This window comes from Lampetra planeri, chromosome 6, assembly GCF_965212315.1.
Source record: "Lampetra planeri chromosome 6, kcLamPlan1.2.h2, whole genome shotgun sequence".
Lineage (NCBI taxonomy): Eukaryota > Metazoa > Chordata > Hyperoartia > Petromyzontiformes > Petromyzontidae > Lampetra > Lampetra planeri.
The window spans coordinates 17,939,296-17,955,040 of record NC_136112.1 but is presented as its reverse complement, the minus strand read 5'-3'; the positions used below and the strand labels follow the sequence as shown (position 1 = coordinate 17,955,040).

The following is a 15,745-nucleotide window of genomic DNA, read 5'->3' as shown; positions in this document are numbered from 1 at the left end:
GGCCTGGGTTGGTGCCTCCCATTAGCCTCTGCATGCGTCAACACAACATGAATGTGTAATTGCACCGCCTGTAACACTAGCTCAAACTAATAGGCTAATAATGTAACATTTAGCTCACATATTACTGATCAATACTTTAAAACCTCAGCGCTTTTAGGTGTAATATTAACCAGTAGGATATGATGTGTAGTCATGGTTATCCTGTGTCCGAATACATCCACGTAAACATCTTGGAGCACAGATATGCTTGGGCTGGCGCGCTGGTTTTTCGTCTCCACGTTGAAGTGGGGCAGGGAGGAGGAGATGTTGCACAGCTTGGCTGTTGTGTAGATGCACGCGCCCATGAAGTCGTAATAGAGCCCATCAAACGTCGTGTAATGTGGGTCTCCCTGCACCACACATCTTGCAGCTACTGAAAAAGATTTGAGAATTTTCCATTCACTTAACGGTGACCGTCTATGCAGCCATTTTAATCGTGTTATTACTTTGTTTTGAGATCGTGTTTGTATTTTAGCATCTAATAAAATAAATGCTTATTATTTTTATATTCACAAAGAGGGAACCTACCCATCAAACTCATCAAGCCATATTGGGATGAAATATCCTTCTTTATCTAACCACGGGGTAGGCCAAGCTACTGTGCAACAGGGGTACTAGAGATGGAGTCATTTTTTTCTCCGTCAATATTTACAAATTCTCCCATCAAATTAGGACTACACTAAATTAAGTTAAAAACAGGCAAGATTTGTTTCAATCAATTTGGTTCGTATTTGAACCATCAACATGTAATCCTTGAACAATGATAATAAAGCAGTTAACTGCCAGGATTTGAACAAGGAAACTCAGTTTTGCAGGATATATCCTGTGTTAAATACATTCACAATATAAGTAACCAATTCCCTTCTCAACCCACGATGAACATTTTATGTTTTGAATGTGTTTATCATCAAGGAAACGAAAATATATTACAGTACAAGTTCTTAAAAAATGGATTTGTAATTAAATATCCTGGGCAGGAGATATCGAAGTGTAGTCCATGATTACTTATGCTTGGAGGAGCAGTTGTTGCTGGCGGTGAAACTGTTGTGGTATCTGTGGTAAAAATAAACGCAATTAAACATATTGATGTATCACAAATAGAAGCATCATTTTAAGATTAACACAAAATACGCATACAATATTAGAATTTTAGTTGCAATACCACTATAATTTTATGTCTTCTTGGTTCTTTCGGTAAAGTCACATGGTAGGGAAATAATAAAATAATAAAAATAAAACATAATAAAATACAATTCTCACGACGTTTCATTTTATGGGCTGAAAAGTCATTGCAAATGAGCGGTCTTGATTATTTATTACATTGGGGGTAGGCATTGTAGGGAAAATCTTACCATAGCTGTGACAGCCCAAGCTTCCATTCTGCACACTGCAGATCTCGGAGGCTCCACACTGCCAGGGCTCACAGACCACGCCTCCAGCATCGCCACAAGAGCAATGCAGACTGCAGTTCTGTGTTGCAAACCAGCTGTCCCCAAGCTGCGAAAACCAATGCATGATGAGAATCAAGAAATATACATAAAAGGACAAGCTTACTAAAACCTTATCTGATATATTTCAACAGCATTGCAACATACATACATTGCATTTGTTCATTTTGTTTATCATTTTCACCATTTTACTCCAGCGTGAAACTTAATGCACTCCATCTTTAATCATATATTAGTCTTAAAAAGGAAGATGTTCACTGGTACGTCATATACCAAAACAATACAGGGCTTAGCTTGCCTCTGTGGATATTAATAAATGATCACCGTTGAATAGACATGATGTGAAGGGTTAACCCACCGGGTGATAGAATTCGTTGTGGTCCATGCAGCCACACTGATCTTGAGTGACACACTTGTCTCCTGAGAGGACAAAACCCTCCTCACAGACACAGCCCTCCCCACAGGGCTGCTGGCAGGCACCTGGGAGGGTCACATTGCTGCACGTGGCTGGGCACGGTGGGGCACAGCTCTCATAGTGGCTGTCTGCTGGGCACTCGAGCGCTGTCAACACAAACGATAAACATACTCAGAGATCAATGACAATGGGGATGCACAACTGCAAGCAGCTATACAAATGAACAAACCACACAGATGTACATTGTGCTTCCATAGCATAGAAACAAGGCCCTGTCTCATGCAATGTGATGTGTTACGAATTAAAGCTCAGAGGGGTTTGCACTCACGACAGAAGGTGGTATTCCTCCACATGATGACGATGCCATTTTCCGCGCACTCATCAGCATAGGCCTGAAGGGAGCCACAGAGGGTCCCCTTGTCCCCATGTGTCCAGCACTGGTCAAGCACGCAGCTGGTGAACAGCTCCTCTGGATTGACCACTGCATGGCACTCTGTGAACAATCCTGTTCACAAGGGACACACATTTTGCTTGACTCAATTGTCCTCTTCATTGATTATGAAGCACACTTTCAATAACTATTGCTGCAATAAAAATAACTTATGACACTGACCATTCACATCTGTGATGATTCCACAGAATGTCTCTGTTTCAAACTCTGCTTGCTCATCTTCATCACAGGGAGGTGGAGGTGGAGCGTCACAGCTACAAATAGACAAAGGTACAAGTCCATAACCACAAACCAGAGGCAAGACTCAAGGTGATGGTAAACAATAGAGAGGTGGCCACTCACTAGGCGGAGCTGTTGTCTGTTTTCCAGCTGTTTCCCAGCTCAGTTGGTGAAGAAGCTTGCGTCCCATCGGGCATCAGATATTCATCAGCACGGTCACCATTAAAGTTTCCTGTTAAAACACAGATTAAACTGTTCACATGTATTGCCTCAAAACTGGATTCAAGTCAACAATACAGGAATGAATGTAAAATGAACTTATAACAACTAAAACCACTTCCAGAACCATGTGTGATGTATGGATGTACGCTAAACTTATTTTATACCGTACATAGCCACCCGCGCTAATCGGAGGTGCGGTCAACTATGCATATGCCAAGCCAGGCCCTGATTTGATAAAAACATTGCTAGCTAAATACATTTACATTAGAATGTTAAAAGGTGACATTCAATGTGCTGCCTAATATTCCCGGTAGGTGGCGCCATCGCGATTCAATGGAGGGGAGAGTGGGGAGCGCACCTCCAGTGGCGTTTTGCGCATGTCCACGGGGGAGAACTATCGTAGTCCGTTAGCAAGGACATCCATACATTACACATTGCCACATGTGAAGGGGTGTAATTGGGAATTTCTAAATTGAATTGAAATGTTTCTATATATATATCTTCCAATGTATGCAACCTTTTTATTCTTAGAATACTTAACCCCAAAGCACATTCCTCAGGATGGGCGGGAGAGTCAATATGAAAATGTGTGATGTAACGAGAAGCAATGTCTTCAGTAAAGTGAGTGTACGTTACGCTCAGATTGCAAATTAAGTGAACAATTTCATAACGTGAATGGTGTAATATTTTAATTATAAAAAAAACCTAAATATTGGCAGTTGACATAATTAATCCTGCACGGTGATTATATGGCAATAACACAGCAGTTCTTTCTGAAGAGAGAACGTAAATAGAGCAGTTAAAGCCTTGTCTCAGCACTGCTATGGAACTCTCACAAACATGGTCTCACCACAGATGCCACAAAGCTCCCCTGCATACTCTCTTGGCACAGTCACTTCTGCTCGATTGTCTCCATTGAATCGAACAATCAGATTAAAGTCAGTCATGAGCACGAGGTATGAGCCACTCAGAGAGACATGTAGCCCTGGCAACACCAGTGGGGGCGTCACCAGCTCCTCATTCAGCTGTAGATCAGCGCACAGGAAACACAGGCATCGCAAGTCATTCCACGTGGGTTCTACTCTTGGTTACCTCACGATCAATGGATAATGTTGCAAAGATAATTAGTGGGTACCACATAATTGACTAATTTATTTCCAAAATACAATTGAACCTCTCATCTGCATTGCACTGGTGGAAAGTTGGACTTGATATGTACATTGTCTGGATATGTATGGTTTTATCTTGTTTTAATTGTAAGCTTAATTATATTTTAAGTTGCTTATCAATGACCGTGTTTCCAACCAACTTAAGGATTCTAAAACGTAGAGTATGATGGTGATATTATCTAATCGAATAGTAGAGTCCACTCTGAATGTGAATCAGTGCTCACTGAACTCTTCGAAGGGGGTAGAAATAAAACCAGCATACGTTTGAAGTCGGATGCAAAATTATATGCTTGTGAGGATTCTAGACAATGATAATTTAAAACATTGATGCATTCATATGAATACCATATTAGAAAAACTCATGCAAATCAGCACTGTAATGGAAACATATTTCCTCCTGCAATATACATCATTTTTGATACAATTGAAGGATTTAGACCAATGCAATCATCAAGAAAATTTGACAGACGTATAGCCACTTTCAATTCTTCAATTGTGCAAAGTTGAATTCTCACCAGAAGGGTACGACCCAAGGACAAGGTGATGTTTTGTCCATAGACTTCTGTGTGAACTTCTCTGACAAAAGAGATGGAGCCCTGGTTGCGATACTCGTTGGTTGTCTCCACATTGAAGTAGGGCAGATGAGACGAGCTGTTGCACAGCTTAGCTGTTGTGTAGGTGCACGTTCCCATGAATGCCAGTGAGAGCCCATCAAACGTGACGTAGTGTGGATCTCCATGCACGATGCAGTTTCCAGGCACTGAAAGAGATTTTTAAACATTCACTTTAATGTCACTCTGTCATAGCCCACTTAATTATGATTTATTTCAATAAACTACAGTCAGCGTTTTAGATTAAATTGCCACCATGATATATTTACCAAAAGTAGGTTCCCATAGTCCGTATGTGATTAAATTGATGAGATACATGGCCTGTATCAACTGAATACTCTGTTTGGTTTACTTTAGTTTATATGAGCAGCTCAGATATATTACAGTGTATGAAGAATGCAACAGTTGCTCCTATTGCAAGTCAATGAATTGTCACACTTCAGGATCACAATTTGATGCAATAAATAATGATTTTGTTACTTTTGTGGTGAATGTGGTTCCTTGAGTGGTTGCAACATGTGTGAATCAATTGCACCACAGGGTAGCCCAATGTCCTGTACAACAGGGATACTTCTGGTGATTGGTAAATTATCTTTATAAATTTTGACTTTAAACTTTCGTGACTGCAGGAATTTATATTATTGGTTCTCTCGGTAAAGTGACGTGACTTTACCGAAAGAACCAAGAATATTTCGATTTAAAGCTTTCGTGACTGCAGGGATTCATCTTCTTGGTTCTTTCGGTAAAGTCACGTAGAAGGAAAATAATAAAATAATAAAAATAAAACATAATAAAATAATTCTCACGACGTTTCGGCCACAACGCAAGCAGCCGTCTTCAGGTGGAGAACAGGTCTGTCAAGTAAACAGAGTCTGAATGGCACGCTCCAGGCTTGGAGCGACTATTTATTCTGGGATGGAGGGGCGAAGAGCGTCTTGACAAAATAATTTGCATATCAAGAGGAATTTAGCATATTTATGGGAAATGCAGATATGCGATTAGTACTACTTGTGAAATGCGTAGGAGGTTTGGCGAGGGGTTTAAAGTCATTATGCCCATGCATTATGCAGGATTAGCAGTATCAAAGGGAGGGAGTAAGGTTAGAATTAATAAAGGGAAGGAATGTTAATAATATGGCACCGCAGCAACTAATATGCTTATTGACTATACATTGTCATATTACACTGTTTTATTCTACCCACTCAACTGTATACCACACTGCTGTATATTCACTATACAATTACGATACTATATATTACCTTATACATTGTATTAAACATTACACTTTAATACTATTTATTATTATACAATATGCTATACACTATACCATTGACCGTCGCGTGAAAGGAACTAAGAGGAAGCAACGAAATATGTCAATGGGAGAGTGGTGGTAGAAAGCTTGCAGCGGAGCAAAGAATCCATTCCCTGCGGAGAATGCAAGATATATAGTCAATGTCAGTGAGTGGACTGCGGTCTGAAAGTCACCGTAAACGTGAACACAATCAGTTAAGATCCGAAATGGTTTATTACGTCCTTCCAATTATTGCTCAGCCAGAATCCATCTTCTCGGTTGAAATTGTCTCTGTGTTTGTATATGTGGATCGCCTCATGGACGAATCTCTCATGGTAGCCGGATGGCTTGCAGAGAACCTCTGTCTTGAGCCCACATGATATTGACAATTCCTTGACCACATCAATTCCATACACCCAGCCATCAGATTCACCATGGAAGTCGAAAAAGATGGCAAGCTACCCTTTTTGGATGTCCTAATTAAAAGGAGACCTGATGGTTCAATGAGCCACTCTGTCTACAGGAAAGCCACCCATACGGATGCTTACCTAAAACCGGATTCCCACCACCATCCATCCCAGAAGAATTCCCTCATCAAGACTCTATACCAGGGGTCGGCAACCAAAATAACAAGAAGAGCCATTTCTTTCCAATTCGGTACAAAATTCAGTATTTCAAGAGCCGCAATGCATCTGAGTACATACGTACTCATCGTCAAGAAGCAGCTCGTAAAGAGCCGCATGCGGCTCCGGAGCCGTAGGTTGCCGACCCCTGCTCTATACCCATAGAGCCCAATGCATTTCCGACCAGGAACACATTGCCAGTGAACTCAAACACGTACGCCAAGCTCTTAAGGCTAATGGTTACTCCGACTACACAATCCGCAAAGCCATCACTCCAACCACCAAGAAGGATCCTGTTGAGGAGCCTTTCAAAACCATCACCTTACCCTACATTGCTGGGGTCACAAAAAAGATCTCCAAAATCCTGGTAAAACACAAGATCCAGGTCCGATTCAACACAGTACATAAAATCCGTGATCTGGTCCCATCTGTAAAAGACGTGGTTCCAGACATACAGTACCCTGGCGTTTACAAACTAAGCTGCCTCTGTGGTAGCAGTTACATTGGAGAAACCAAACGACATGTCTCGGACCGCATCCGTGAACATAAAGCAGACTTGAAACACGGTAGGACAAACACCTCAGCCGTGGCAGATCACTGTTACAATTCAGTGGGCTCACATGATATTCTTAGGTTTTTTCGGTAAAGTCACGTAGGTAAAACATTTTAAATTAATAAAAGTAAAATAAAATAAAACAAAATAAAAAATCACGACGTTTCGGAAGCAACACAAGCCTCCATCTTCAGGTGGAACCGTCACAGCCACGACAGCTGTATCAAGTAAATGAGAGATCACAAGAAATACCACCCCGTATATATAATGGTTGAGGGGGGAAGGGCCAGGAACGGCACACTTTTTATTAATATGGTAAGGTGAGGCTTAAGACTAAGAATAGACTGCATAACAAAGGACTGAGCCTTTGTTATGGAGAGGTGCGGTTTGTAACTAACACCTAGCATACATAACAAAAGTGTGAAAAAAGAAAGCAAGTAAAAACTAAAAATGGTAAAACAACAAACTGGCTGTCTATCAATAACCTGTAATAGTTGTCTGTCAAATAAGATGGTCCAAATAAGTGTAGTTACATCTTTTTTGCATGGTTAATCACATCTTTCCAATGATTACTCAGTTTGTAACCCTCATCACGGTTGAAATTATGTCTGTGTTTGTATATTTGTATGGCTTCGTGTACAAACCTTTGATGGTAGCCAGGAGGTTTGCAGAGCACCTTGGTGTCAGAAATGACAATTTCATGGGAGCCCACAGAGTTGTAGCAATGATCGGCAACAGCCGAAGAATCAGTTCTGCCGTGTTTCAGATCTGACTTGTGCTCGCGGACACGATCAGAAACATGACGTTTCGTTTCTCCAATGTAGCAATCACCACAACTGCAACTAAGTTTGTAGACTCCAGGATACTGTAAGTCAGGAACGACATCCTTCACAGATGGAATCAGATCACGGATTTTATGCACTGTACTGAATCGGACTTGGATCTTATGTTTGTTTAGAATTTTTGAGATCTTTTTGGTCACGCCTGCTATGTATGGTAACGTGATAGTTTTGGTCGGAGTTTCATGTGGCTGTTTCTGTATGGTGGGAGAAACAGCTTGGCGTATGGTGCGGTCAGAGTATCCGTTCATCCTGAGGGCCCGATGTACATGTCTTAATTCACCGGCCAGGTGGTGTTGGTCAGAAATGCCATGGGCTCTGTGGTATAGCGTTTTGATGAGAGAATTCTTTTGAGATGGGTGGTGGTGGGAATCCGGTTTCAAGTAGGAATCTGTGTGGGTGGCTTTCCTGTACACAGAATGTCCCAAGGATCCGTCAGGTCTCCTCTCAAACAGAATATCCAAGAATGGTAGTTTACCATCTTTCTCCACTTCCATGGTGAATCTGATGGATGGGTGTCTGGAATTGATGTGGTCCAAGAAGTGGTTCAATGCTGGGAGGCCATGTGGCCAGATGACGAAAGTGTCATCCACATACCTCTTCCACAGGGAAGGACGCAGGGTGGATGTCTGGATGGCGTCTGATTCAAACTTGCCGCCTCTCTAAAACCATCGGCGGCAAGACCTCCCAGACTCTATGGTCTTCCCAAGATCCATAAAGAAGGCACCCCGCTACGACCCATCGTGTCGACGACAAACTCCCCTACTTACAAACTAGCCCGGTTTCTATCAGATACTCTGCTTCCCTTCACAGGCAAGACCTCTTCGGCAGTACTCAACTCAACCCAATTAGTCTCTATGGTTAAGGACATGGTACTATCTCCTGATGACATCCTCGTCAGTTTTGATGTAGTATCTCTGTTTACCAAAGTCCCAGTACCGGACACCCTAACAATAATTGAGGACTTAGTCCAACATGGATTGAATACTGATGTACCTGTGCTGGTTAGGCATTGCCTCACCAACACCTATTTTACCTGGAATGGTACCTTCTACAAACAGAATGAGGGTACCCCTATGGGCTCCCCCTTGTCACCAGTGATAGCCAACATGTTCATGGAAAAGTTTGAATCAGACGCCATCCAGACATCCACCCTGCGTCCTTCCCTGTGGAAGAGGTATGTGGATGACACTTTCGTCATCTGGCCACATGGCCTCCCAGCATTGAACCACTTCTTGGACCACATCAATTCCAGACACCCATCCATCAGATTCACCATGGAAGTGGAGAAAGATGGTAAACTACCATTCTTGGATATTCTGTTTGAGAGGAGACCTGACGGATCCTTGGGACATTCTGTGTACAGGAAAGCCACCTACACAGATTCCTACTTGAAACCGGATTCCCACCACCACCCATCTCAAAAGAATTCTCTCATTAAAACGCTATACCACAGAGCCCATGGCATTTCTGACCAACACCACCTGGCCGGTGAATTAAGACATGTACATCGGGCCCTCAGGATGAACGGATACTCTGACCGCACCATACGCCAAGCTGTTTCTCCCACCATACAGAAACAGCCACATGAAACTCCGACCAAAACTATCACGTTACCATACATAGCAGGCGTGACCAAAAAGATCTCCAAAATTCTAAACAAACATAAGATCCAAGTCCGATTCAGTACAGTGCATAAAATCCGTGATCTGATTCCATCTGTGAAGAATGTTATTCATGACTTACAGTATCCTGGAGTCTACAAACTGAGTTGCAGTTGTGGTGATTGCTACATTGGAGAAACGAAACGTCATGTTTCTGATCGTGTCCGCGAGCACCAGTCAGATCTGAAACACGGCAGAACTGATTCTTCGGCTGTTGCCGATCATTGCTACAACTCTGTGGGCTCTCATGAAATTGTCTTTTCCGAGACCAAGGTGCTCTGCAAACCTCCTGGCTACCATCAAAGGTTTGTACACGAAGCCATACAAATATACAAACACAGACATAATTTCAACCGTGATGAGGGTTACAAACTGAGTAATCATTGGAAAGATGTGATTAACCATGCAAAAAAGATGCAACTACACTTATTTGGACCATCTTATTTGACAACTATTACAGGTTATTGATAGACAGCCAGTTTGTTGTATCACCAGTTTAAGTTTTTACTTGCTTTCTTTTTTCACACTTTTGTTATGTATGCTAGGTGTTAGTTACAAACCGCACCTCTCCATAACAAAGGCTCAGTCCTTTGTTATGCAGTCTATTCTTAGTCTTAAGCCTCACCTTACCATATTAATAAAAAGTGTGCCGTTCCTGGCCCTTCCCCCCTCAACCATTATATATACGGGGTGGTATTTCTTGTGATCTCTCATTTACTTGATACAGCTGTCGTGGCTGTGACGGTTCCACCTGAAGACGGAGGCTTGTGTTGCTTCCGAAACGTCGTGATTTTTTATTTTGTTTTATTTTATTTTACTTTAATTAATTTAACATTTTTTACCTACGTGACTTTACCGAAAAAACCTAAGAATATGAATCCTTGCAGTCACGAAAGCTTCAAATCTAGAATCACATGATATTGACTTCTCCAAGACAGAGGTTCTCTGCAAGCCATCCGGCTACCATGAGAGATTCGTCCATGAGGCGATCCACATATACAAACACAGAGACAATTTAAACCGAGAAGATGGATTCTGGCTCAGCAATCATTGGAAGGACGTAATAAACCATTTCGAATCTTAACTGATTGTGTTCACGTTTACGGTGACTTTCAGACCGCAGTCCACTCACTGACATTGACTATATATCTTGTATTCTCCGCAGGGAATGGATTCTTTGCTCCGCTGCAAGCTTTCTACCACCACTCTCCCATTGACATATTTCGTTGCTTCCTCTTAGTACCTTTCACACAACGGTCAATGGTATAGTGTATAGCATATTGTATAATAATAAATAGTATTAAAGTGTAATGTTTAATACAATGTATAAGGTAATATATAGTATCGTAATTGTATAGTGAATATACAGCAGTGTGGTATACAGTTGGGTGGGTAGAATAATACATAGTGTAATATTACAATGTATAGTCTAAAAGCATATTAGTTGCTGCGGCGCCATATTATTAACATTCCTTCCCTTTATTAATTCTAACCTTACTCCCTCCCTTTGATACTGCTAATCCTGCATAATGCATGGGCATAATGACTTTAAACCCCTCGCCAATCCTCCCACGCATCTCACAAGTAGTACTAATCGCATATCTGCATTTCCCATAAATATGCTAAATTCCTCTTGATATGCACTCCGCAGGGAATGGATTCTTTGCTCCACTGCAAGCTTCCTACCACCACTCTCCCATTGACATATTTAGTTGCTTCCTCTTAGTACCTTTCACGCGACGGTTAATGGTATAGTGTATAGCATATTATATAATAATAAACAGTATTAAAGTGTAATGTTTAATACAATGTATAAGGTAATATATAGTATCGTAATTTTATAGTGAATATATAGCAGTGTGTTATACAGTTGAGTGGGTAGAATAAAACAGTGTAATATGACAATGTATAGTCAATAAGCATATTGGTTGCTGCGGCGCCATATTACTAACATTCATTCCCTTTATTAATTCTAACCTTACTCCCTCCCTTTGATACTGCTAATCCTGCATAATGCATGGGCATAATGACTTTAAACCCCTCGCCAAACCTCCTACGCATTTCACAAGTAGTACTAATCGCATATCTGCATTTCCCATGAATATGCTAAATTCCTCTTGATATGCAAATTATTTTGTCAAGACGCTCTTCGCCCCTCCATCCCAGCATAAATAGTCGCTCCAAGCCTGGAGCGTGCCATTCAGACTCTGTCTACTTGACAGACCTGTTCTCCACCTGAAGACGGCTGCTTGCGTTGTGGCCGAAACGTCGTGAGAATTATTTTATTATGTTTTATTTTTATTATTTTATTATTTTCCTTCTACGTGACTTTACCGAAAGAACCAAGAAGATGAAACAAGAATATCTTCATGAACTCGAGATGGAGCCATTATTTTTCTCCGTTAATATTAAAAAATTCTCCTCTCAAATCAGAACTACACTAAATGAAGTTAAAAACAGGCAAGATTTGTTTCAATCTCTCAAATCCGTGTTTGAACCATCAACATGCAATCTTTGAACAATGAGAATAAATTAGTAAATTGCCAGCATTTGGACCAGTTTTGAAGGCTCCATGCTTTGTTGAACACATTCAGAGCAATATATATTAGAGCAAAAGTTCTGAAACATTTATTTTGTAAGTAAATATCCTGGGCAAAAGATATCGATGTGTAGTCCTTGATTACTTATGCTTGGAGGAGCAGTTGTTGTTGGCGGTGAAACTGTTGTGGTATCTGTGGTAAGAAATAAACACAAATAAATATATTGATGTATCACAAATGCAAGCATAATTTTATGATTAACACAAAATACGCCATATTATAATTTTAGTTGCAATATCACTATCATTTAATGGGCTGAAAAGTCTTTGCAAATGAGCGGTCTTGATCCTTTCTTATATTGGGGTAGGACATGTAGGGAAAATCTTACCATAGCTGTGACAGCCCAGGCTTCCATTCTGCACACTGCAGATCTCGGAGACTCCACACTGCCAGGGCTCACAGACCACGCCTCCAGCATTGCCACAAGTGCAATGCAGACTGCAGTTCTGTGTTGCAAACCAGCTGTCCCCAAGCTGCGAAAACCAATGCACGATGAGAATCAAGAAATATACATAACAGGAAAAGCTTACTAAAACCTTATCTGATATATTTCAACAGCATTGCAACATACATACATTGCATTTGTTCATTTTGTTTATCATTTTCACCATTTTACTCCAGCGTGAAACTTAATGCACTCCATCTTTAATCATATATTAGTCTTAAAAAGGAAGATGTTCACTTGTACGTCATATACCAAAACAATACAGGGCTTAGCTTGCCTCTGTGGATATTAATAAATGATCACCGTTGAATAGACATGATGTGAAGGGTTAACCCACCGGGTGATAGAAGTCGTTGTGGTCCAGGCAGCCACACTGATCTTGAGGGACACACTTGTCTCCTGAGAGGACAAAACCCTCCTCACAGACACAGCCCTCCCCACAGGGCTGCTGGCAGGCACCTGGGAGGGTCACATTGCTGCACGTGGCTGGGCACGGTGGGGCACAACTCTCATAGTGGCTGTCTGCTGGGCACTCGAGCGCTGTCAACACAAACGATAAACATACTCAGAGATCAATTACAATGGGGATACATAACTGCAAGCAGCTATACAAATGAACAAACCACACAGATGTACATTGTGCTTCCACAGAATAAAAACAAGGCCCAGTCTCATGCAATGTGATGTGTTACGGATTAAAGCTCAGACAGATGTGCACTCACGGCAGAAGGTGTCGTTCCTCCACATGATGATTACCCCATGCTGGGCACACTGGTCAGCGTAGGTCTGCATGGAGGCACAGAGGAACTGCTCGTTCCCATCCATCCAGCACTGGTCAAGAACGCAGGTGATGAAGAATTGCTCTGGATTGACCACTGCATGGCACTCTTTGAATGCTCCTGTTCACAAGCGACGTGAATATAATTTACAACACAACGATATTTGTAACTATGTATGTACGTATGTTGACCTTCTGTCGCACCGTATGTCGTCAACCGTGCTAATCGGAGGTGCGGGGGAAGGACAACAAACTAAACAATAAAACTGTTCTAAAGTAATGAGTTTTAAATTTTGATATAAAAGTACAGAGCTCCAGTGGCTTCCTAATATTGGAAGGAAGTGTGTTCCAGACGGCTGTAGAAGTGCATCTGAAAGCCCTTGATGCAGTGGCCATCTATGTTCGATGGTTAGCCAAAAGCTGCTGCGTGACTGTTTATGCTCCTGGATGAGATCAGCAGAGTATTGTGGTTCATTTGTAACAAGTACTTTGTGTGCAGTGAGTGTGAACTTGTAATATATTCGTTCAGCAACCGGAAGCCAATGCAGTTCAGCGAGAAATAGATGGGCATGGACGGATTTTACAAATAGGAACAACAGTTCCACACTGCCCACCAGGGATTATTTGTCTGTCTGTCGTGCATGGCCCCGCCCCACCAGAGCCCTCCCATTGGCTCGGGGGCGCCGACCAATGGGAGCGGTCAGTTGGGGTTGGTAGAGGGGGAAGTTAGTGGTGGGAGGGGGGGGGCACCGCCGCGACTCGGGCCAATGAGGAGACGGGCGATGTTTCCTTCACAAAATGGAACTGGGGGAGGGTGGCTCCATTCATAAAATGGAAGCCTTGAAAAGAAAAAAGCGGATCTTTTTGCCTCGTGTTTCTTTCAACATTCCCAGCCTTAAGGTGATTCAGTTAGAGTTGGGAGGGGTGGGGCTGGGTGGGGAGGGAGGAGCTGGGTGGGGAGGGGAGGGTGGGGAGGGGCTGGGTGGGGAGGGCTGGGTGGGGAGGGGCTGGTCACCTCGTGGTGCCCTTATAAAACTCAACGTTTAACCTACACACTACACTATACACGACAACACACTACACTTATACAGGTAAGAACAACAGCTTCCACACTGCCCACCAGGGAATATTTTCCTGTCGTGCACGAATGCGCTGTCCAACCGAGTTCCTACCTGCCCACTCCGAAGGAACGTGTTCCAGTACCCGTCACAACACTTGCAAAATAATGTTGAACATGCTGAAGCTTGCTAATGTTTTTGCTAGACATCCCGTAGAGTAAAACTATCAACATAAACTAGAACTATCAACGTATATTTCTGTATTATATCTGAATTGAAACAAAGTTGTTTAAAGGGAAATAATGCATTCAGCAGTAATACATAACTGGACTTACCATTGACATCATGTATCTTTCCACAAAATTCCTCCGATTCAAACTTAGCCTGTTCTTCTGCATCACAGGGACCTGGAGGCTCAAAGTCAACGTCGCAGCTGAAAATAAATCGAAAAACAAACTCTTATTACCACGTCAACATCATTTCATTCATCACCCTTGCATTGCCTTCAGAAAAACCAGTCACTTACTGTAACCATTTTTAAATTGGAGACAAGGGACCCAAATATAATGTATGTGAATATCGATCCTCCCCACTTAGGCAGAAAGATGGGTGTTTTCTAGAACCTATCACAGGTCCACAAACTGCAATCCACGCAGCAGTATTTGCACTACCTGTGCAGCACATTCTGCTGTGCCTGAGTCCACAGGAGAAATGGATCAAAGTCTGTGAGGCTATAGTGAAGCGAAGACGCAATTCATGATCCACCAGTCCATGAACAGAGAAATGGCATTCGGGAACAGAAGATGAGACTGAATGGTCAGCTTTGTCCATGGGCAGAAAATTCACAATGACGTGTATTTGGCAGATTCTTCGAATTCCATGGGTGCCGAGTGGATTGAGCGGCACAAATCTTGACTCATAAAATAATTTTAAAAAGTGTAAAAAGCGGGAAATGGTGTGCAGCAATTTAACACCAGTGAAACTTTCTAGAAAGCCAGAAAGCAAACAGAAAGTGCAGTTTTTGTGAACAATATTTTACACGAAGATGCAAAATGGGCGAGTGATCACTCACTCAGCTGAGCTGTTATCTGATATCCAACTGTTTCCCAGCTTGGTTTCGGAAGCAGCTAATGATCCATTTGGCATCAGTAAGTCATCCTCAATATCACCATTAAAGTTTCCTGTTCAAAAGACAATGACATTCACATGGTCCACCAAACGTGTGGCTTCACTCCCATAATACTGCTCCTCGTAAAATTAGGAGCATACGTTTATACAGAGCAAACATTGGGAATTGTAAGATTACGTGACATTACAAAA

At 42.0% G+C, this 15,745-nt stretch overlaps 1 protein-coding gene across 9 annotated transcripts in view; it reads right to left on the bottom strand.

Moving 5' to 3' along the window:
• LOC144719638 (IgGFc-binding protein-like) overlaps window positions 1-15,745 on the bottom strand; it is a 112,930-nt gene that overhangs the window by 60,752 nt on the left and 36,433 nt on the right. For 8 of the 9 annotated variants that reach the window (XM_078595766.1, XM_078595768.1, XM_078595773.1 and 5 more), the window contains 15 exons: window positions 15,498-15,606; window positions 14,761-14,858; window positions 13,312-13,488; window positions 12,927-13,129; window positions 12,473-12,617; window positions 12,229-12,276; window positions 4,479-4,723; window positions 3,645-3,819; window positions 2,696-2,804; window positions 2,516-2,607; window positions 2,231-2,407; window positions 1,846-2,048; window positions 1,392-1,536; window positions 1,045-1,092; window positions 171-412 (listed from right to left, as the gene is read on the bottom strand). In XM_078595766.1, coding sequence (XP_078451892.1) covers window positions 171-412; window positions 1,045-1,092; window positions 1,392-1,536; window positions 1,846-2,048; window positions 2,231-2,407; window positions 2,516-2,607; window positions 2,696-2,804; window positions 3,645-3,819; window positions 4,479-4,723; window positions 12,229-12,276; window positions 12,473-12,617; window positions 12,927-13,129; window positions 13,312-13,488; window positions 14,761-14,858; window positions 15,498-15,606 — 2,216 coding nt within the window. The remainder of the gene's footprint in view (window positions 1-170; window positions 413-1,044; window positions 1,093-1,391; window positions 1,537-1,845; window positions 2,049-2,230; window positions 2,408-2,515; window positions 2,608-2,695; window positions 2,805-3,644; window positions 3,820-4,478; window positions 4,724-12,228; window positions 12,277-12,472; window positions 12,618-12,926; window positions 13,130-13,311; window positions 13,489-14,760; window positions 14,859-15,497; window positions 15,607-15,745) is intronic. The other variant, XM_078595769.1, reaches the window with a different exon arrangement.